The sequence below is a fragment of the Neolamprologus brichardi genome, chromosome 6 (genome assembly GCF_056152115.1).
Source record: "Neolamprologus brichardi isolate AB-2024 chromosome 6, ASM5615211v1, whole genome shotgun sequence".
Lineage (NCBI taxonomy): Eukaryota > Metazoa > Chordata > Actinopteri > Cichliformes > Cichlidae > Neolamprologus > Neolamprologus brichardi.
Window position 1 is genome coordinate 36,427,788 of NC_142109.1, and position 24,117 is coordinate 36,451,904.

The following is a 24,117-nucleotide window of genomic DNA, read 5'->3' on the forward strand; positions in this document are numbered from 1 at the left end:
GTCTAGTTCTGCTGACAGAGACACAGAATGTTTGGTCTTAGATTTAGATTTTATAAGAACGCTCGCGAAGAGGAAGAAGGCGAGGTCATCGGACGTTTTCTCAACCTCGGAAGACACAAAACCATTCTCTGACATTTTAGAGGAAACCATGAGAGAGCCTGAAACACCTGCAGAGCATTTTTCTGGATGCTCTGCAGGTGCAATGCCAGATTTTGGCCTTGGAGGAGAAATTTGTGATGCCAGAAAGCATTTCTCTGGAGAAATGCTCCCAGATTTTGGCCTTGGAGGGGACTTGGTTAAATCCAGTGTCGTGAAAAACGGGCCGTGCCCAACCGATCCAGGAGCTCGTCGACCCGGGGCATGGGATAAGCATCAAAGCGTGACACTTCATTCACCTTGCCATAGTCGACACAGAACCGTATAGACCCATCCTTCTTCACCACAAGAACGATGGGGCTACACCAGGCGCTGTGCGACTCTTCTATCACTCCCATTTTCAGCATTTCAGCCAATTCCCTCTGAAAAATTTGCCGTTTATGCTCAGGAAGCCTGTAGGGCCGTGAACGCACCGTCACGCCAGGCTGCGTTTCAAAATGATGCTCAATGAGAGACGTTCGGCCGGGCAGGGGGGAGAACACATCAGCAAAACGCTGTTGTAACGCGACAACGTCCGCTCTCTGGGCCTGTGTGAGATGGTCATCACAAGGGAGGGAGGCGGGGATGATGGAATTTGGTACCTCCGGCCCCAACTCATCTCTCTCCTTAACCAGGCTTACCAGAGAAGCGGTTTCAGCCTCTCTCCACTCTTTAAGGAGATTGAGGTGATAAATCTGCATGGCCCCTCCCCTGTCCGACCGAGCGACCTCATAGTCAACGTTCTCGCCGTGTGACCACAAAGGGTCCTTGCCACTTGGCGAGCAACTTTGAGCTGGAAGAAGGGAGCAATACAAGCACTTTGTCTCCCGGTGAAAATTGCCTGCGTCTGTCATACAGGCGTTGCTGACGCTGCTGAGCCTGGAGCAAATTCTCCCGTGACAACCTCCCCAAAGTGTGGAGTTTCGCTCTCAGGTCCAGCATGTACTGAATCTCATTCTTGGTGGGGCTCGGACCTTCCTCCCAGCTTTCTTTAATCAGGTCGAGCACCCCACGCGGCTTCCTGCCGAACAGCAGTTCAAAGGGAGAAAATCCCGTGGAGGCCCGGGGCACCTCCCGCACTGCAAATAACAGAGGGTCTAGCCAGCGATCCCAAGTGCGTTCATCTTCGGTAATGAACTTATGAATCATGGACTTTAAAGTCTTATTCAGCCGCTCCCAGCCGTTCTCTTTGTGTATATAATGTGTACAAGCGTCTCTTTGTGTTATACTATTTTCATTCGGCTACATTTTTATTGCTTTATCTGGATGATGTTTGTATTTGTAAAGTCTTTTTGGAATATTGTTTAAAAATGTGTTATTAGTAAAGTTCTCTATAATAAAGTAAACAGTTACTGTAGGACTGAGAGGCTGTACCAAAATAAAGAGACGTTTAGTTAGCTGCTCTTTATAAACGATGTTTCTGGTGCTAATACATAAATATAAAAACGTTTCAGGGCAAACTGAGTAACTCACACATTTTCTCTTCTGTACCACTGACCCTGTCTGCTGCTGCAAACACAGAGCTGTGTTAGCTTCTCTGGTGCTTTTGATGCCTTCATGTCTTACAAATCTTTAAATATATTTTGGAATTTATGTTTTTTTTAATCCTTTTTAACATGTATTTTTGAATTCTGTTGTATTATGGGATAGATACGCCTTTAATAAACTTCTATTATAATCAATGATCAGTGACTAATTCTTTATAAAGTCTTTTTATGAATCAGTCAGCACCGAGGCTGCATTTAAAAACAGCTTCAGTGTAACAAAGTAACAAAGTAACAATGTAACAAAGTAATGTAACAAAGTAACAAAGTAATGTAACAAAGTAACAATGTAACAAAGTAATGTAACAAAGTAATGTAACAAAGTAACAAAGTAACAAAGTAATGTAACAAAGTAACAAAGTAATGTAACAAAGTAACAATGTAACAAAGTAACAAAGTAACAAAGTAATGTAACAAAGTAACAATGTAACAGCAAAGTGAACGCTGAAAATTCCCCCTGGACATGTCTCAGTGACATCATGAGCATCCTGTGAAATTCATGAATATATCTGAAAATATCAGGTTTTTACAGCTTATAGAAGCCAAAGATTTCAGCCAGTTCTGCTCTGGTCACATGTGTAAAGATAACACATTCATCGTTTTAGTATAAAATGCTGTCACAGGTCAGACATTAGCGTATTGTTATAAAAACATCATAAAACATTAAAGTGTTTGTCTGCTCGCGATATGGCAGCCTCGCCTCTGTCAGTCTGCCCCAGGGCAGCTGTGGCTACAACTGTAGCTGCCTCCACCAGTGTGTGAATGTGAGAGAGAATGAATAGTGGTATTGTAAAGCGCTTTGAGCGTCTCGAAAAGCGCTATATAAATGCAACCCATTATTATTATTATTATTATTATTATTATTATTATTATTATTATTATTGCTCTTGCTTTAGTTTGTAACGTCTTTTTCTTTTCAAGAGAGTGTGAGAGTGCAGACGTAACTACATAAGTTCATGACTCTGTGTGTGTGTGTTCATTCATTTCATTCTCAACTACAGTGACAACAGCGCCACCTTGTGCCCAACCAGCAGAGCACAGTAAAGTTCTTCTACTGTGTTTTACTCTAAATATGTGTCATGTTTCTTTCTGCTTCTGTTTCATTATATACGTGATGCAACTGTTGTACTTTGTACTCCATATATTTTATTTAGTTTTTCATATTTTATCATCATAAGTACTCAAACTAATCCGGTTCAAAGTTATTTCAGTGAGCTTAAAGAATTTAAAAAGATAAATCTGGATGTGAAAAATACAGGTTTGAATAAACTGAAGTTAAAAAGAAAAGATAAAGATAAAAGTTAAAAAGAGATTAAACTTTATTATGAACTTCTATAAAATATAAATATACAGGAAACCTTTAGTCTGTGTACGTTTACACTGAGGAGTGTGTTGTAACATCTATTCTCATTCCTCGTTTGATTCCAACAATATGAATCAAACTTTGACGTCACTTCCGTGCGCTACAGCTTTTTAAAAAATGTAAACTTTATTTTTCACACACTCGCTTACAGAGGTGCAAAAACCAGGAAGTAGGATAGATTGGGTCAGCTGTGCAGTCTCGCCCAATCACAGCAGAGAGTGCTGTGTGGGGAGAGGCGTGGAGTGACAGCAGCTGAGCGCAAAGGTAAGCTTGTTATATTTGTATATGGAAACAGCTGCTTTAAGTGTATTAAAGAGAAATCCGCACACAGACTCATGCGTGTGTCTGCTGCGTCATCTTTGCTGTTTCAGCTGTTATTGGACACAACCTGCAAACGTGATAAAAACGAGTGAACATGGTCTCTGTTTGAGGAAGTAAAAGTTTTTCATTTCCTCTGGTTGGTGACGAGGACACAAACTTTTTATGTTCGTGGCCTCTCAGACGTGGATCTGTCACAGACTGAATCTGTCATTTCAGGTCAGCCAGGAGCTTTTTAAAGATTTACACTTTGTTTTTAAATCAGTTTTATCACAAGAGGAAGTTTGTAATTTCCTGCGTGTGGTCAGACACAATCAGCATGTTTTCTCAGTATCTCTCAGATCTAAGTATGTTCCACATTACAGAAGTCCTCATAACAAAGCAGCAGCTCTGTGATTGTAACTGTGTTTAGATTCCTCCTCTCAGTCCTGCTGCAATGAGCCACAGGCTGGATCATCTGCATGTATCAACATGTATAATAAACTTATGTAGCTGGAGAACTAGCTACTATTCTTAATTTAAAGAACATTTTAAAGCCTTTTTACACAAATTTTACTTAAATATTGTAAATATTATAAGAGGCCAATGTTGTGACGTGTAAAACCTCACTGAGGATGAAAGAGCCGAATTATGTGGACATTTTTGCATCTACTTTATTGTGTTTTATTAGATTATACTCGATGGTTTGAGCCCCGAGAAGACTAGCAGCCGCTATTGTGGAAGCTAATGGGCTTCCTTATATATAAGTAAACCAATAAATCAATCAATCAGTGGTCACTGCTGTGGTCCCTGTGAAATGCATTTGAGCGTGCATTGTGGAGGCGTGCACAGTGAGTAGCTCATAATGACAAAATAAAACCAGTACTATATAAATGAAGCAGGTGTCTGCTGTGTAGATTCTGGAAGGGTTGATGGCGACCTTTGACAGGCACCCAGGTTTAGTTTCGGATGTTCGACTGGGTTTAAGTCAGGGTCTCTGAGCTCCGCAGCACTTTATCATTTCAATGATAGAGTGAAGAATAATGAATAATGAGTGATGGTTTCATCCCTTTGCTTCTTTTCCTTCGCTCTAACCTAAAAGTGACGTTTACACCTTCAACACCTCCAGCTGCATCAATACGTTTGTCCTCCATTTCTAAATGTCTGTTTGTGTCGAGAGAATCTGATGTGATTAGTTTTCATGATGCAGCACAAATAGAATAGTTTAACTTATGTAAACATGGATTCATCTGTTTCACTATGCGCGCTCAGGAAGCTTCACTTTGTTTAGTGTTGAAGCTCCTTTGTGGCCGAACCTTCAGCCCCGTCGGAGGTCTGAGAGCTGCGGAAAAAGTTCTCTTTACAGGATCTTTGTTCTTTTCTCCTTTCAGCTGTTGGTCAGTTGTGGTTCTCTGCTGTGGTACGTGCTGTCAGCTGTGGGACGTTATATAAACGGACGTATTGCTTTTTAAATCACGTTCAGTTGATTGAATTCACCACAAGTGGACCAACGCGTGTAGAAATGTCTTTAAGATGATTCAGATAAACTGTATTAGGCCTGTGAGCTAAATGTCAAGTGTCACAACAGAAGCCATGGATCGTTTTTTATGACACTTTTACCTGATAGTTGTTGGTGTTGCTTTGGTTCCTCCTGCGCCTCTGAAGCCCACAACCAGTGTTGGTCAAGTTACTTGAAAAAAGTAATTACTTACTAATTACTGATTACTTCTCCCCAAAAAATCCTGTTACTTTACTGATTACTTATTTTTTTTAAAGTAATTAGTTACTTAGTTACTTAGTTTTCAAAAGCATGATACACAACCTGAATATGTAATAAAGCAACAGACCTTTCAGCCCAATTCTATTTGTATGCAAAATCTATCATATAACATTTTATCAAATGGAAATCCTCTTTTTAAAACTGTTTCATTAGTTTTAATCTTTTAATTTTATGCAAATAAATAAATGACATGCAACAGTCTTTGACTTGAAAAAATTGTTGAACATTTAAACAAATTTCCTGCATATAAAATAAAATGTTTTGTGTTTACACTCACTCTTTACAGCAATAAATAAATAAAATCAAAGATTCAGCAGCACTGAGTCCTGTCGCTTTTAAATCTATTTTTCATTTCAATTCAGTTGAGTTTTATTTACACAGCACCAAATCACAACAACAGTCGGCTCAAGGTGCTTTATATTGTACATAGGGCTGCCACAATTAGTCGACTATCAAAATCGTCGATGACTGATTTAATAGTTGACGCGTCGTTTGAAGCTTTGTAAGATCCCAAAAGACGCAGGAATAAGTAGTAGGATTTAAGAGTGTAATAACGGATTGAAACAGAAGATGGCAGCACTGCGTGTACAAGGATGCCAGCTGCCGTTAAACCCCGAAGAAGAAGAAGCTGTGTCCCAGAATTCATAGCGCAGCCCAGCTCAGTTTCCAACAATGGCGGCAGCTAGTTAGTTTTAATATTACTCTTATTATTCTTTCTGGGTCACAAAATAAACGTTTAACATATTTTCAGGCGAGAATGTAGCTGTGTAAACCTCAAATATCTGCTCAGTTTATCAAGACACCACATATTTTCAAAAGCGCGCTGACGTTTTCGGAGACGTCTGTTAGCCACTAGCTTGATAGCTAGCCGGGGGCTAGGCTAACTAGAGCCGTGAGAACACCGGACTCCCGGCTAATCGTTTTCAAACCCACCGCCATCTTTCGCTACTCAGGTTAAACATGATATATAAGTCACTTAGATAACTTAAAAATGTTATTGTTTGGCTTTTTTTAGTATTTTATTTGTTCCTGAGTAAATCGGTTTGGCTGAGATTAAAGTTATAGTTTTTACACAGCTGAATAAACGTCAAGCAGACAGCTGATTATTAGAAGTGTGAGATGCTCCAGAATTTACTCCGGTGTCCTGTTATATTTTAGATAGCAAGGAGTTTATTAGACTTCACCGAAACAATCTGCAAATTTCATTAAAATGTAATAAACTATCATCTTGTCTTTATTTTTAGTTAGCACATACCTTAAACACTTAAAGCTGTAAGCTAATGATAGTTATATAAGAGCAGATGCTGCTGGTGCAATAAGCTGTACGTTTTACGTCCAATGGATGATGATCTGATTAGTCGACTATCAAAATAATCGTTTGTGGCAGCCCTAATTGTACAGTAGATACAGAGAAAAACCCAACAATCATATGACCTCCTATGAGCAGCACTTTGGCGACAGTGGGAAGGAAAAACTCCCTTTTAACAGGAAGAAACCTCCAGCAGAACCAGGCTCAGGGAGGGGCGGGGCCATCTGCTGCCACCAGACCAGAGATGAGTCCACTGTCAGAGGCCATAAGAAGATCATTTGTAACCTTCACTAAAGCTGTGATGAGCTCTGAAACCTGACTGAAACTCTTCAAATAAGCCATTCCTTCCATTATTTGAAGAGTTTCACCTGTCTATCACGAGTGGGGCGGGTGGAGGTTTGTCCACAGCGGTCATGTCAGTGGGGGGATCCGGGGGTTTCTCTGTGAACGTCACATTCCCGTGGCAGTGTGCTCGCTGCTCGCTCAGATTGGAAGTTTAATTTTTGCTGTAGAAAGAAGTTTTCTTCCCACGCAGAGTGTAGAGCGGACACTGATGTTTTTGTCACTTTTTATGGACTAAAACTTAAAGTAATGTGATTACTTCCAGGCTTTAAACGCTGCATGCTCGTACTCTCTCACCATATTATCCCTTGTTGATCTGCACACGTCTGTTGCTGCCAGTGGCGTCGCACACTTGTACATTATTGTCATGAGACACTCTCACAATCAAAATCACAGTTTAGTAACGCAGCGTGCTTATAGGAAAGTAACAGTAATCTAATTACTTTTTGCAATAGTAATCCCTTATGTTACTCGTTACTTGTAACTCTTTACTATCCATCTCTGCCCACAAACATCACTTTTGTGTTGCAGTGTGATGATGGAGATGACTGCATTCACTCCAAAGTCCTTATTTGCTCCTCTGTGCTCCTCCTCATGTCTAGTGATTAAGCCAACTGTTACATCCTCCTGAAATATTCTGAGGATGTATCTGTCACTGCTGTGCAGGAAGTCTGCTGTGTAGATGGTAACAAGAACAAGGCCTAAATGGTTCCTCGTAGCGCCGCTGTGAGTCTCAGGATTGTGTCAGAGACACTCATGCAGTGTTGAGTGTAGAACTATGGAGGGAAAACAAGTTTAGACAAGTAAAGGCTTCTTAATATGACTGATACGATTACACTGTGGTGCTCCAGGAAGTACATTTTATTTTCTCCTTGCTTTCAGGTTTTATATTCATTTTAGGATCCCAGAGACAAAAGGACAAGAGGAGACAGGAGCAGAAAGAAGTGTGGAGGAGACAGAGCTGCAAACATGGAGCAGGATAAAGTCGTGGGGAGTGTTAAACAAAAGCTTAAAGACCGTCTCCAGGAAAAGTTTACCTGGATAAATGAGGGCACATCGGATAATCGCTCTCGACTTGACAGCATCTACACAAAACTCTACGTCACTCAGCGGGTTCAGGATTTTGGTTCCAGACCACATGAGATTCTAGATCACTTTAATGTCCCACATCAGCAGTCATCGTTTTCACAGGTGTTTTATCAACAGATCGATTTCTTAAACATCTTTAAACCAGGAAGAATTCAAGAACAACCAGCAAGAGACAAGACAATCCAAAGAGTGATGACGAAAGGCATCGCTGGCATTGGAAAGACATTTGCTGTCCAAAACTTTGCTCTAAACTGGGCAGAAGGAAAATCTAACCAGCACATTGATTTCATCTTTGTGCTCCCCTTTAGAGAGCTGAACATGCTCAGAGATGCCGACTACAGTCTGCTGCAGCTTCTCCTTCACTTCTACCCTGAAATAAAACCCCTAGAAGGTACACAGCAGCTTGTTCACAAGCAGGTGCTGTTCATCTTTGATGGTTTGGATGAAAGCAGATTTCCACTGGACTTTGATGGAGCTGTGAGAATAAGTGAAACAGATCAAAGATCAACAGTCGATGTGCTGCTGACCAACCTCATCCAAGGCAACCTGCTGCCTCGCGCTCTGCTCTGGGTAACATCCAGACCTGCAGCTGCCAGTCAGATACCTTCTAAATACATTGACCGGATGACAGAAGTCCAAGGTTTCACTGAGCAACAGAAAGAGTCATACTTTAGGAAGAGATTCAGCACCGCTAATCAGGCAGAAGAAATCCTGTCTCGTCTTAGAGGAATGATCAGCTTCTATTTCATGGGCCATATCCCAGTGTTTTGCTGGATCATCGCTGAGGTGTTTAGGAAAGGATGGAGTGATGAGAGGAGCCGCGGCATCACAACGATGACAGAACTGTACATTTATTACTTACTGATTCAAACACAAAGAACAAGACAGAAATATGCAGGGAAAAGCTCCAAGAAGAGGTCCAAACAGAAGAAGTCTCAAGCCCAGAACTCTGCCATGCTTTTAAACCTGTCCAAGTTGGCATTTGAACAGCTGCAGAAAGGAAACATCATATTCTATGAAGACGACCTCACAGAAAGTGGCATCGATGTTGATGAAGCGTCAGTGTTTTGTGGATTTTGCTCAGAGATTCTTAAGGAAGAACGAGGCCTGTACAAGAAAAAGATGTTCAGCTTTGTGCATTTGAGCTTTCAGGAGTTTCTTGCAGCTCTCTACATGCACCACTGCATCCTGACGGACAACTTCAGTACTTTGAAGTCTTTCCTGGGTGTCGACCCGACAGATCTGAGCTTTCTGGATTTGCAGAAAAAGGTTGTGGATAAAGCCTTGCAAAGTGAGAAAGGTCAGTTAGATCTGTTTCTGTGTTTCTTCCTTGGATTTTCTCTGGAGTCCAATCAAACAGTGCTGCAGAGTTTACTGCCACAGGTAAAGAGCAGCTCGGACACCACCGAAGAGATGAAGGGATACCTGAAGAATTTCCATGTCAAAGACATCCCACCAGAGAGGTACATGAACCTTTTCCTCTGCAAGTTTGAGCTGAAGGAAGAGAGAATTCAGGATGACATCAGAATGTATCTGGATTCAGGAGCGGTACTCTCGACCATCGACTGTGCAGTACTGTCGACCATGATGCAGATATCAGGGGAAGTGCTCGAGGAACTTGATCTGACAAATTCTTATACACTGTTTACTGGGACTGAGAAACTTGTCCAGCAAATGAAGAACTGCAAGAAGGCTGCGTAAGTAGTACAAATGATATTTAAAATAAAATATTAAATATGTTTAAACTGTCCTGAGTTCAGTTCCACCATCAGGGGTCTTTCTGTGTGGAGTTTGCATGTTCTCCGTGTGTTTGCGTGGGTTCTCCGTGTGTTTGCGTGGGTTCTCCGTGTGTTTGCGTGGGTTCTCTGTGGGTACCCCGGCTTCCTCCCACAGTCTGAAGACATGCAGTTAGTGGGACTAATGGGGAAAATCCAAATTGGTGTGACTGGTTGTCTGTCTCTGTGTGGTAGCCCTGTGGCAGACTGGCGACCTGTCCAGGATCCATCCCGCCTCTCGCCCTAAGACAGCTGGGATTGGCTCCAGCGACCCTGTAAACTAGAAGTGGAAGAGAGACGATGGATGTTTGAATTTATTTCCATCAAACAGCCAAAACTAAGAGATCACATTAGCTTTGTGTCAAATGCAATCTCGCTGGTTTTGCAACAACTCTCTCTGACAAATTTCCAAACTTCCAGAAACACATTATTGCTCAGTGTTGCTTCAACGTTTTATTGATTAAATCTCACAGTTAATGTAATGTACAAAGATTTGAACCATCCAACTCGGTTTGATTTGTAGTCCATCAAAATTTTATGTAAATATTAAACAGTCAAGGACTGTGTCAAAAAATAAAGGAAACAAAAACATCGGAAAAATCCATCCATCCATCTTCATCCGCTTTATCCGAGGCCGGGTCGCGGGGGCAGCAGCCTAAGCAGAGAGGCCCAGACCTCCCTCTCCCCAGCCACCTCCTCCAGCTTATCCGGGGGAACACCAAGGCGTTCCCAGGCCAGCCGAGAGATATAATCTCTCCAGCGTGTCCTGGGTCTGCCCCGGGGCCTCCTCCCGGTGGGACATGCCTGGAACACCTCACCCAGGAGGCGCCCAGGAGGCATCCTTGTCAGATGCCCGAACCACCTCAGCTGGCTCCTTTCAATGTGGAGCAGCAGCGGCTCTACTCTGAGCCCCTCCCGGATGGCCGAACTTCTCACCCTATCTCTAAGGGAGAGGCCAGCCACCCTTCGGAGGAAGCTCATTTCCGCCGCTTGTATCCGCGATCTCGTTCTTTCGGTCACTACCCACAGCTCGTGGCCATAGGTGAGGGTAGGGACATAGATCGACCGGTAAATTGAGAGCTTCGCTTTTACACTCAGCTCCCTCTTCACCACGACGGACCGGTGCAGCATCCACATCACTGCAGCTGCAGCCCCAATCCGTCTGTCGATCTCCGGCTCCCTTCTCCCATCACTCGCGAACAAGACCCCGAGATACTTGAACTCCTCCACTTGGGGCAGCAACTCATCCCCGACCCGGAGTGGGCACTCCACCCTTTTCTGGCCCATTGCTACGGGCCATTCGATCCCTATACAACCGTTGCAAGAGCTTGGTTCGCATTGCCGGCAATAAGTCGGACTCGTTCCCGGTGGGTGATGGGCTCCGCCAGGGCTGCCCTTTGTCACCGACAGGATTTCTAGGCACAGCCAAGTGGTGGAGGGCTTTCACTTCGGTGGCCTCAGAATCTCATCTCTGCTTTTTGCGGATGATGTGGTTCTGTTGGCTTCATCGGGTGATGGCCTCCAGCTCGCACTGGAACGGTTCGCAGCCGAGTGTGAAGCAGCGGGAATGAGGATCAGCACCTCCAAATCTGAGGACCATGGTTCTCATCGGAAAAATGTTTTCAAATATTTGTGGAATTTTCAAGCAAACTTGTGACACAACAAAGAGTGAAACAGAAATGATCCTGATGGAAGCTCTGTTAGATTTAAAGTAGAAATACATCAGGTGTGATACACATAAAACCACATTGTAGCACTTTCTATGATTATCTGGGATTTGATGAATAAATATTTTTTCTTTTCTTCCGATTCTTCAGACTCAATAACGATCAGTTAAGCAAAGACTGCCTCGACGTGCTCCTGTCCGTTCTTCAGTCAGCGGACTCTTATTTAACAGAGCTCAGCCTGGTGTGTTTTTCTGACGTCAGTGATGGTTTTCCTTCTGATCTCTTTGCTGGACTGGAAGGTCCTGACTGTAAACTGGAGACACTGAGGTCAGTTTAAAAACTGTTTCTGCAGGTTAAAACTTCTTTAGTGAAATTCTTTCAAAATCTGAAATCTTTATGTAACTACAGTCATGTATCATACGACGACTAAACTATGGTAAATGACCTCAGTACATCTAAACAGTCGTCTCTACATTATTTCTAACTGGTGTGTGTTTCGCACAGGTTATCTGGGTTTTCTCTAGACTGTAGCGACTGTCACAGACTGGTTTCTGTCCTTCGATCAGAGCTGTCACCTCTGACGGCACTTCATTTGATTAACTGCTTATGCAGTTATTCAGAGGATGACAGTGAATATTGTACAAATGACGTGAAGACCATTGGAAACCGTGGAGATTTAAGCGATGAGTCACACCTGCTGACTGTGATTCCTTCTGCTTTGATTGGTCCAGTCTGTAAACTGGAGCGGTTCAGGTACCTGCAGCTAGTGCAAGGATCATCTTTCATTTTCTCTCTGCAGGTTATGATGTTCAGATGTTTTGCTTTGTTTGCAGCATGCCTGGTTGTTTCCTGAAAAATAACTGCTGGCAGGTGTTTGCCTCCGTTCTCAGCTCTAACTCCCAGCTGAGAGAGCTTGACCTCAGCCGCAACGACCTGAAGGATTTAGGTGTGCAGCTGCTGTCTGTTGGACTTGGGAGTTTAAACTGTAGCCTGGAAACACTGAGGTACTGATGGCAGCTCGAGCTCCATGGAGTCCAAATACTCTGCAACATGTGTGGTAACAGTTAAGAGTAGCAAAGGCTTTTGCTTTAGTAAGAGCTATTTTCTCTCCAGGCTGTCATGTTGTGGGATCACACAGGAAGGTTGTGTCTCTCTGGCCTCAGCTCTGAAGTCCAACCCCTCCCACCTGAGAGAGCTGGACCTGAGCTACAACCATCCTGGAGTGTCAGGAGAGAAACTGCTGTTGGAGCGACTGGAAGACCCAGAATGTAGACTGGAAACGCTCAAGTCGGTACACTGTGTAGTATATAAAGGTTATTAGGGATGGAACGATACCAATTTTTTCAAACCGATACGATACCGATACTTGGATCTGAGTACTTGCCGATACAGAGTACAACAAAACGATACTTCTACCACACACACACACACACACACACAAATACAATTAATTGGAAGACAGGTTTTATTATATTCTCTGCCGATAAAAAAATAAAATCTTAATAAAAATGACCACAAAAAAATTTCAAGTGAAAAATAAGCACTTCTGTTAAATTATTGCAGAGTCTCCACATTGTAATTTAACAAAATATCACTGAACTATTGGCACTGTCTCGAGCTTTCAGAATAATGAATAAACACTTCTGTTTGGAATAAAATAAATACAAATTAGGTTTGCGAATAAAATAAACTTTTAAATTATTGCAGAGTGTCGATATTGTAAACAAACAAACAAAATAATTATTATTAAATAAATAATAAATAAAATAATAATTGGCCCCCTAGTGGCCAATCTAAAAAACTACAACAGAAATGACAAGCCACCCTCTGATTAATGAAATAAGTTGGTATCGGTTCATGGTATCGGTTAACTTTTCCGAGTATGAGTACACACACATTTTACAGTATCGGCCCCGATACCCGATACCAGTATCGGTATCGGTGCATCCCTAAAGGTTATATATAGCCCCCTAAACTACGTTTTTTCTAATATGTGGGAAGTTATCCAGAAAATGTTGCTGTAGCTAGAACTGCTTAACCAGCTGATTGCAGACCTTCATCGACTGTCTTGGTTGTGTTCAACAGTCTGTGGACTGATTTCTGTGTCAGGGACTCGAGACTAGTTTGACCCCAACATCCAAACCACACGGGGGTCCTCTTTGGTCCAGCAGCTTGTCTCAGTGCTTCTCTGATAAGTTCAAAACTAAGGTGAACATGTTGAACAACAGTCCAATGTGACCTGACTTCAGTCGCTGTTACCTCTGCAGCTATGAAGCTAATGAAGTTACACTCAGTTAACCTGGGCTGTAGTAAGGAGCGAGGAGATTGTAGCAGGTCCTGATGTCAGATCAGGCTGAGATTTACTTTATGTGAAACATTTTAAAACATGTGATCATGTCCCAAAGATTTTCTGTTTACATTCACATCACACATTCGTGCTTTAAATGCTTCACGTCTCTTTATTTGCTCCAAAGCTGAGACCTTTCTGCTCTTCTGCCTCAGTGTGGACCACAATGAAGAGCACTGGGTCGACCCACAGCTTCTGAACAAGTGTAAGTGTCACTGAGTTTCTCTATAACATCGACTGAGCTGAAGCTTAACTCACTGCATCTCTTTCATAGATGCCTGTGATCTCACATTCGACCCCAACACGGTGAATGAAAACCTCGTCCTGTCTGAATGTGACAGGAAAGTAAGCGGCACTCAGGAAAAGCAGTCGTATCCTGATCATCCAGAGAGATTTGACCAAACGAGTCAGGTGCTGTGTCGAGAGGCTCTGACTGGGCGCTGCTACTGGGAGGTGGACTGGGAAGGATTTGCGTTGATTGGTGTTGCATATAAGAGCCTGCCGAGGAAGGGACACTGGGACACAGAAATTGACAGGACTGACAAGAGCTGGTGTTTCAATATCACCTCTCCAAACAGTTACTCCTTCCAATGCGGGTTGAGGGAAACTTTTATACCGGTCCCACACATCGACGTCCAAGCCTTCCTGACCAGTAGACTGGGACTGTTTCTGGACTGGCCAGCCGGCACTCTGTCCTTCTACTTGGTGTCTGACGACACAAAAACTCTCATTCATACCTTCCACACCACTTTCAGCGAGCCTCTCTACCCAGCATTCACTGTTTATTATGGATCTTTGACCCTGTGCAGGGTGGTGAAGCTGGAAATGGAAACTGTGAGTATTTAATAATAGTAGATCTACTAATAGTTCTCTCATGGTGTCACGTTACAAGTTTGTTTGACTGGAGAAAATATTTTACTTGCCTTTTCTGGATTTTTAGGCTCGATCAAGCTTCACACCTGAGATGAGAAAAGAAAGAACAGGCATTTCATACAGGTACGACACGCAAGCCTCGATGTTCCCACTGTGAGATTATGTCCTCTGCAAACACAGAGGTGCTCAGTGCTTTACATGTGCAAAGAAGAATGTGGGAACAATTAAAAACTGTTTTTAACAAATGTGTGATTGGTTGAGTCTGAATGTCAGATTGTGTATGACAGTAGATGGTGGTCACCAATTGATGGAGTACTGGAAACCAATTAATATACGGCTGTTTACAAGGTTCAATGTCAGTTTGAGTGTTTTATATGTTATATTTTTGCAACTTCCCAACACACACATTTGTTAAAATGTTGCTTTAGACTTTAACGATGCCTTGGTTAGTTATACCTTAACTGGTTAAAATACCAAAGTCATGGTGAATAGAGGCAGTGGCAGACCATCAACTCCTACACACGAGTAAGTAAAGTTGCAGTTTTAATTAAAAGAGAAGAATGTGATCATCTAACTGTCATCTGATGGAAACGTTGAAGGAGGATGTTGCCATAGATGTTTCTTCCTCTTTTAGGATTCTCTCACTAATATAATAACATAAAGCCTTGGATTTAATTCTATTGTGATGACAGTCTTGCAGTCTATAAATTAAATTAGACTGAATTTAACAGCTACATAAATGAGCTCCATGTTGAACCGTTGTGTCGTTCAGGTTCCTGTTTCCCGGTCCAGGGTTGTTCCAGTGTTCTTCGACTGGTCTGGTCTTTGATGTGACTCGTGAGAGTGAGGTCACCTACAAGACTCTGATCTGGGATCCTCTGGTTCTCCAACCAGCGCACAAAGTGGCCGGAGGCCCGCTGTTCGGCATCGAGTGTCCTCAGGACTCTATACGTCAGCTGCACCTCCCACACTGTGAACCTGAGCCGGGTAAGGACGCCACTGAAACACCTGAAGGAGAATCAAACCTGCAGAAAATGCTTTGATTTGCTTTCCATGGAAAGTTTCTGGAGGCTGTTGCAGTGAACGAAGCTGTGTGTTTTCCCAGCACTGGTCTCTGACAGCATCTCTGTGGTCCACATCACGGATGATGGCATGAGCATCATACAGCCTCTGGAGATCACTGAGACTCACGTGGTCGTGGACGTCCCTCACCTCTCCGCCTTTGGCCTCGTCTGGGATCTCGTTAAGCGGTTTTTCAATTACATGACGAAACCCATTCGTGGCCAAGTCCTGCTCTTCCTGAGAAACAGGCCACGCCCCATCCTCAGTGTGATGCTGCTCCCAGGAAACGTCCCTCTGCACGACGTATGACTTTATCATGAAATCATTAAATGGCTTCTGCATGAATAAATCCTCTGATTGTTCTGCATCTGTTTGCTTTTCTGAAACGATTCATGCACTAAGAAAATGTTGTGATGTCTCTGAAGGTGAAAGTGCAGCACACTGCTTCAGAGTACATCGAAGCGCCGTCCTTCTGTTATTTCCACAAAGGTCAAAAGTACAGTCTGAGCAGCGCCCCGCACGACTTTAAAATACAGCCTGCAGTGAGTATCAGTCGCTGAGTGTCAGCAGACGCTTTGTCCACAAAGCTGTTTTCAATTGTGCGTTTCCATTTCGCTTCAGCGTGCAGAGTTTTTTGAAAATTACGGACCAAATTACCACCCGACCTTTGAGATCATCCTGACAACGAACGCAGAGGAAGTGATGCTGATGGTGCGAGATCCCGAGGAGACACGAGTGTGGGAGCACGACCTTCATCTGCCCGGTGAGCCTTAACTCAGCACAAACTGAAACCTGACAGAGATCCAAGCTGCTGTCCTGGTTCGATTCACTGATCTGTAGAAATGTTGCTCTGAAATGTGCTCACTGTGTTTCTGACTCTAAACGTACTTTTTCAGCTTCATCCTCGGCTGATTCTCCAGGTGGAAGTCCTCTTCAGATGGGGAACAGCGCCTCAGCAGAGAAGCTGCGACTCGCTCGCGTAAACTTCGTCGATAAAGTGTCGGATCCTGTTCTGAACAAGCTGCTGGACGAGCTGCAGCGCGTCACCGTGCTAACTGATGCTGAGGGCGAAGCGGCCAGAGCCAAACCGAGAGGCGAGAAAGCTCGAGACCTGATCGACACGGTGCGAAAGAAAGGAGCTGAAGCAAGTTCAAAAATGATCGCCGTCTTTTATGCCAACGATCTGTATCTGTGCAAAGAGCTCGGCTTAATGTGAAGCACAAATCTGTGAAATCAAATGTTCTTTCTTTCTTCTTAAAATCACGATTATGTTTCCACTGATCACACTTCTTAGAAAGGAGATGAGCTTAGACGTGAGGGGAGACGTCCAGTAAATATCCAGAAAAGAAAAATTCAATTTCCAGTTCTGAGAAGAAAATTCTGCAAAAAATGTGTGAAATGTATTTTCTAAATGTTAGTGTTTGTTAGACAAAAGGACAGAGAGAGTAAAGAGTGAGACACACCTGCACTGGTGAATCATGTGAGCTGGACTCAGATCAGTGAAGCCAGCAGAGCTCCTCCTGTGCTCGTGAACCATGTTTATAGAAATACAACACAAAGGTTAATAAAATGCAGCGAATGCCTGCAGTGTTGAGTGTAACGTGTTATTACTTGTGTTATAAAGGTTCTTCAGTTATTTGTGCAGCAGGTGGATGAAAAGAAAAAACCATCAGCTGAGTTTTTGGGACTTTCAGTCTGAATGAACAGGACGATGCAGGAAGTGTGTTTTTCATGGTGTTTATCATTGAAGTATTAAGACTCGTAACTATATATGCAAATGTTTCTATAGCTGTGAGCTGTGCTCTGTGAACTGACGCAATAACAGAATCCAGACATTTTTAGATTGTGTTTGTTTGCTGTTTCTGTGGTTTAAGCGTTTATTTCCTGCACGCTGATGTTAGACGCTGGGATGTTCTGTTCTCGATGTCATGGCAACAACTTCAGCTTCATGAAGCAGAAGAAGCCACATGTTTATCACCCGCTGCAGCTTGTGTCTATAGGCTTGTTTTTTACTTATTGCTAAGCTTCAGGACAGGTGAGTTTCCTTTCCTCACCTCCTCTCCCCTCATGTTAGACCCCTTAAGATGCAAAACTGTACACATCTAAAAAAGAAGTCTGATAAAGTATATATAATTGAGCTGATTATTATTATGGCCAGGTTTTATACACAGAAGTGTAAGTTCAGAGGCACTAACTCTGATTATTTCCTTTAAAAATGAATTCAAACAGTGCAGTCAATGAAAGAACCTGCATTAGGTTCAACCTCTTTCTGTAGTCTGTTATCGCCCCCTAGTGGTCAAACAATCCTGCCGTAAACTGCTCTTTGTATATAATTAATTGATTTGACTTATTTATGTTTAATGTTTCTCTCTCTCCTTTTCTCCACGAAGCATTTTCAAAATTCATGAGTATCACTAAAAATGGCAAAACACACAAATCAGACAAAAACAGATGCAACATGATCACAAACAGACACATGTTGGCTACATGTTGATGCAAAATGACTGAAATCACACGTGCAACACTTTCTACATATTTGACAACAGAAGAAAAACACAAACAAAGTTGGAATGTATTTTCATTTAGATTTCTTTTTTTATTTCATGCCGAATTAGATATTTTAAAAGCGCCAAATCACAAAGTCTCCTCCCTGTTTGTACTGTAAGGTCAAAACCCTACAGTACTACAGAGAACCCCAACAATCAAATGATTCCCCTCTGAGCAAGCACGAGGCGACTGTGGGGAAGAAAAACTCCCTTTAACAGGAAGAAACTTCCAACGGAACCGGGCTCAGAAGGGACGGCCATCCGCTGCGACCGGTTGGGGGGATGGAAATCAAAAAGGAGACGAGATGGCGTGAACTACAGTTGTTAGAATTTGGATTTGAGGGCCAATTTAAAAATCAGGGCTCGCAAAATCGCTAACCCGACGTCCCGGGGCTAGTGATGTCTCCGGTCGGGCGACCAAAATCTATCTCAGCCCTGCCCGATGAGCTATCATATAGCCCGATGAGCTATCATGTAGCCCGATGAGCTATCATGTAGCCCGATGAGCTATCATGTAGCCCGACGAGCTATCATATAGCCCGATGAGCTATCATATAGCCCGACGAGCTATCATATAGCCCGATGAGCTATCATATAGACCGATGAGCTATCATATAGCCCGATGAGCTATCATATAGCCCGATGAGCTATCATGTAGCCCGACGAGCTATCATGTAGCCCGACGAGCTATCATATAGCCCGATGAGCTATCATATAGCCCGACGAGCTATCATATAGCGCGACGAGCTATCATATAGCCCGATGAGCTATCATATAGCCCGATGAGCTATCATATAGCCCGACGGGCGGGGCTGAGATAGATTTTGGTCGCCCGACCGGAGACATCGCTAGCCCCGGGACGTGTTATGGTTTAAATTTTGATTTGGTGCTAAAATTCTGCCTCAAGATGTTAAAAGAAGCAGGGCAGTGGGGGAAAGCCAGGATGGTGATTTTAATCATCGTTGGCTTTAATGCACCACCTAAAGGGCTTTCGCAGAGCTTTTCCCACCGCTGAAAAGAACCTGGAAATTTTGGATTTCTTTGGAGGACTGGGGATGACTCCCAGGCTGATTTTTAGATGCCTTATCACAGCCTCATCAAAAGATGAATTACTTTCCATCGCAGCATGTAAGACACGTTCTGGGGAGCCAAACTCCCTGATGAGGGATTTGGCTATTTTCTTCATGAACTGTTTCTGGTCATTGATGAGACTCGTGGTGGACTCTGTGCTGCTGAGTTCAGGCTTGATCAGGTCTCTCAGACGGTTGATGGCCATGTCTAGTTCTGCTGACAGAGACACAGAATGTTTGGTCTTAGATTTAGATTTTATAAGAACGCTCGTGAAGAGGAAGAAGGCGAGGTCATCGGACGTTTTCTCAACCTCGGAAGACACAGAACCATTCTCTGACATTTTAGAGGAAACCATGAGAGAGCCTGAAACACCTGCAGAGCATTTTTCTGGATGCTCTGTAGGTGCAATGCCAGATTTTGGCGTTGCAGGTGAAATTTGTGATGCCAAAGAGCATTTTTCTGGAGAAATGCTCCCAGGTTTTGGCCTTGGAGGGGACATATCAGATTCAGATTCAGATTCAGATTCAGATTTTATTTGTCACATACAGGTTGCCCCGCAGTGAAATGAGACACCCCCCCCCCCCGACCTTACACACATAACACAGACATTACATGGGGGTTACAAGTCGGAGATCGGCAGTTACGGAAAAAACACTGAAATGTACACACAATGGGAAGGTACAAGAGGAAAAAAAGAGACCCCTACTCATGCTGTGCTTCCATGGTAGGACAGCACGAGAACAGGAAACAAAAAAACTCCTCTGCACAAAAAAAGCACATGAATGTTCACAGCACAACATTATGAAGACATAACAAGCCACAGGGTGGGAGTAGGGGGATGAGGAGTAATCCCAGGCAACACAGCAGACATCCTGCCACTGCGCCGACTCGCCAGCGCGGGCCCAGACCCGCCTCGTGTTCCCAGGAGGTAACAAGCATCGAAGGCGTTGGAAAGGGAAGGGGAGATGAGTGAGTGCTTATCAGTGTAAGTGTGTGTGTATGCGTGTCCATAGTTCAGCTGAGACAGTGTCCTTCGCCCTATCAGGCTAGTAAACAGTCCTCCAGCCAATCCAGGTGGCCTTGCATGGGATGGGGAGAATAGTCAAATCACAGTCGTTATCAGGGAGTGTTTGTCCGGCTTCAGCCTTGGGCCTGTGCAGCTGGCGCCGTGGTGGTGTCTGCATTTTGATCCCGAATTTGTTGATTTATTGAGATTTTTCAAAGCTGATCTTTAACACTCTGACGCTGGTCTCTCTATCTCCCGTTGGAGAGCCGCGAGCCTCCCCATGATGGTATCAAACTTCTGATCCGTGGTGTTATCATTCTTTTGATTCTGAGACCTCACAACTGCAGTGATCCGTTCTGTGATGTGATCCAACTTTCGCTCAAGGTTGTCATTTTGAGCAGGGCCCTCTCTGATGTATCCCACCATACGCTCAATGGTGTTGTTTTGAGCCTTCACAGCAGCTGTAAGCGTCTCCAAGGTGTTAACCATGCTGCGTTCGTTGTGAGAGGTCGCGACTCGTCCCGTCGCTTCAATTCCAGCGGGCAGCCTTGGGGGGGTTTGAACAGCCGGTTCCGCTCTCTTATTTCTCCGATAAGTCAGGGCCATGCCAGCTCCGATCAGCAAGAACCCCGTTATCATGGTTCCGAATAGGTAAATATCTTCAGCGTCCTCGATCGACAGTCCCGCCAGGCACACGAGCCTCCATTTCTGCCACCCGTCCATCGTGTAACCGGCAGGGAAAGTCCCTCCGGGGCACTCGGGCTCTCCCGAGCCCAGACTTCTCGTTGAGAAGAGGGTGTCAATAGCATTCAGAGACCAGTTGATCAAATCCATAATTCTCTTTTAGGTTTTAGAGAACGACAGTGAGAGACTGTTCCAGGGAAAAAAGTAATGCACATGAGACAGACAAGGACAGAGAGGCTAAGCAGGGAAGATAAGGGTAAGGAGGAGAGGAGGAAAGTGCGACCGCCTCCGCTGAGAGCCAAACGAGAGTGAGATCAGATTCCAGAGAGCATTTTTCTGGAGAAATGCTCCCAGGTTTTGGTCTTGGAGGGGACATATCAGATTCCAAAGAGCATTTTTCTGGAGAAATGCTCCCAGATTTTGACGTTGGAGGTGATGGTACAGATTCCTCACCACTGCTCGCTGAATCTGTTTCCTGCTTTGGGGTCTGTGTTCTTTTAATAAAGTTTCGGATGTCATTCACAGCCTCAGACACCTTTTCCATTTGAATCACTTGATCTTTGTCTTCGTTGTCCAGGCAGAGTAAAAGCTTCTGTAGAAACCTTTCTACTGCGTCTTCTACGAGGACATAGAGGACTTCAGCAGAATAGGGACGCTTTGAGCCTTGTGTTTGTCGTGGAGTCCTGGAGATGACGGTGTCTGAGAGGGATCTACCCATTAGAGGTTCGGGGATTTCATACATTCGATCCGTCATCAGTAGATCAAACACTTTTGCCGTTAAGTCCACAGTAAAGGCTCTGGTTGCCCCACTATTTCTAAAGTTTTCCAAGGTTTTTTCAATGGAGAGCTCTTCTTTCTTAGTTAGTTTGTCAAACAACCGATTAACGTGGGATCTAATGGCGCCAAAGTCGAGTGGAGAAAAACGAATGTACCGTAGAAGCATATTTTGGGAAGGGGCTTGATTTGCGCTCTGGGGACGAGGACTATGAGGCTCTGACCCTGAGAGGCTGACAGCTATGCTTTCATCGGAGGGCACCGTGTCACTCTTGGGCTGCTTGCAAACGTTTTTTAGACAAACAAAATATTTCCTGTTTGTCTTTATTTCTTGTCTCAGCTCGTTTTTCATCTTTTCAAATTGTTTTTTCGCAAACATGGAAAAGCGATGTTTGCGTGCTTTGAGGCCGGAGTGAGAGGTGGACGGCACACATTTGGAAAAGAAGTCTCTCACCTTGTTGATAATGAATCCTGCATTAAAGGCAGGTTTGGGTAAGCTACAGCTGTCACAGAGCTCTTCACTGCTTGAATCCAGGTTTCCAAGTATCTCATTTACAATGTCAGCTGCAACCTGTTCTACTGGGGTTGCAGCTCGGATACTGTGGCTCTCTGCAGTGGGTTTGATTTGGCCTTGTTCTGTTAGAGCTGATTGGTCTGGGAGCTCAATTTCTTTCTCCTCATCATCTGAACCTTTATCTCCTTCTGTCATCTCTCCATCTGAGCTCCTTGATGACAGAATCACAGAAATCTCTGTGATTGCTGATTGCACTGACACCTTTGAATCTGTGCTTTCTGAACCGGAATCAGACCCCCTTGACACGCACCGGCAGCGCAGCTTACGTGCGTGCCTTTTAAGGCACGAGGCAGCGTGGCAAACCATGCGGCGCAGCTTTTTAATATTACTCAATTTGCCGCTAACATAAACGGCGGGGTCTTGCGGCAAATCAGGGCTTTCTGCGATCAGGGCAATTGTTGAGCTGACCTTTTCGGAGATCTCTTCCTCAACCATCCGTGTCAGCTCGTCAGCGCTCTCATGTCGCTGTTCCGGGACGTTAAGAGCGCTGGCGATGGCGGCTGAGATCGAGTCTCCGAGGGACGGGCTTATTTTCCCCGCACCTAAAGGCTCCGGATCTTCCTTCGTCATGTGATCCTGAATAACAGGAAGGTTTATTTCAAGGATTCTGACAGAGGCGATCTGAATGATTTCAGAAATCATATCAGCGAGCACCGCTTGGACGCCCGAGTCGCACGTGCCATTTTCTATCTCGCTCCACTGAACTTCAGAGAGCCTTTCAAAGCACCGGTTGATTGGTGGCATAATCTGTTCTGGTGTGACCACGAATGAAGTTTCGTCTTTGCTGGGTGGAGCCATTGTTGTGTCGCAACTGTGATTTTCTAGATTGAAGTGAATAGTGTGCGAGTTTTCTTGCTTTAGAGAACGCCGACTGTTGAACATTTGCAAACAGATGAGCTGTGACGTTTCTGTGTGAGAGCCCCTACTTAAGGGTTTCCCTGCCTGTGACGTGGCTGACAGATCAAAGCAAAAGAACGTGAGTCACAGAGAACGCACGCGCAGACGCGGCGATAGAAGTCCCTGGCACGCGCTCACAGCTGCGCAGCCGCAGATTTGAATGACGCCTCGGGTAAACCGTTCGTGACCCTCCATATCCCAGGATTCATTGCGAGTCAAAGGTTGAAGAAAAATGGCGGAAGTGAAGCGGTGCAGACATAAAGTCTTCAACGTAAGCGCAGTACGGTGTACATTTCAGGACATCGTCAGGTCTCAGAACACGAGCTATCAGACAGAGAGAAAATCTTCCTGCAGGTGGCGCTGTTGTCATGTCCCACCAATGACTGTAGTGACAGCTGCAGTCACGGAGAAACTTGCGTATCTCTGTTCGGGAATAGCAGATAGAGCGTAGGCTCTGAGAGGAGGCCCAGCGTTTACGCTACGAAAACACGACCGAGTGTTTTAACCTGACAGCCTGAGGTGTTCTTCAGTAAACTGGACTACCCGACAGAAGGACCCGAGGCCCCGCTGCACTGTTTCGGTAAGTTAAACGTGTTTGTAAGCTAATCCGTAACTACCGTCCTTAGCTAGCTCCTGAGACCTAGCTAGCTAAGATGTCAGGGTTCGTTTAGCTAATCTGTGCAGGTGAATGCATTTACTAAAGAAATCAAGAGAAACGCTCCGGGCTGCTCAGTCACTAATTACTGTTACTGTACTTTTATTACAAGTATTATACTGTAAAAGCAACAGGCTGCACCCTGCTGCAGCTCCTGTGCAGAGCTGAATATTAAAGATGTGCAAACAACAGCATGTTTTCAGTCTCTTGCCACATCTGTAAAGACAGTAACATTTTTTAAAAAGCTTGTACTTCAGTAACTCCTCATTAATCAGGAACTATGGATTAAAGTACTGTAGTGTACTGTAATACTGAAAAAATGTAAGA

General features: G+C 44.0%; 2 protein-coding genes across 2 annotated transcripts; one reads left to right on the forward strand and one right to left on the reverse strand.

Moving 5' to 3' along the window:
* The first annotated feature begins 3,267 nt into the window (after positions 1 to 3,267).
* Positions 3,268 to 17,308, forward strand: LOC148102641 (NACHT, LRR and PYD domains-containing protein 12-like). Its single transcript, XM_087842231.1, has 14 exons — positions 3,268 to 3,306; positions 7,653 to 9,556; positions 11,452 to 11,628; positions 11,806 to 12,054; positions 12,135 to 12,305; positions 12,415 to 12,588; positions 13,804 to 13,853; positions 13,923 to 14,482; positions 14,589 to 14,644; positions 15,294 to 15,508; positions 15,627 to 15,886; positions 16,009 to 16,125; positions 16,205 to 16,346; positions 16,480 to 17,308. The coding sequence occupies exons 2-14, from the start codon at positions 7,740 to 7,742 to the stop codon at positions 16,797 to 16,799; spliced, it is 4,308 nt and encodes a 1,435-aa protein (XP_087698357.1). The 5' UTR covers positions 3,268 to 3,306; positions 7,653 to 7,739; the 3' UTR covers positions 16,800 to 17,308.
* A 1,603-nt stretch (positions 17,309 to 18,911) lies between these two features.
* On the reverse strand, positions 18,912 to 23,137 carry LOC148102642 (uncharacterized). Its single transcript, XM_087842232.1, has 3 exons — positions 21,174 to 23,137; positions 20,502 to 20,524; positions 18,912 to 19,685 (listed from the first exon to the last, which is right to left on the reverse strand). Exons 1-3 carry the CDS (start codon positions 23,118 to 23,120, stop codon positions 19,082 to 19,084), a joined length of 2,574 nt encoding a protein of 857 aa, XP_087698358.1. The 5' UTR covers positions 23,121 to 23,137; the 3' UTR covers positions 18,912 to 19,081.
* Positions 23,138 to 24,117: the final 980 nt, after the last annotated feature.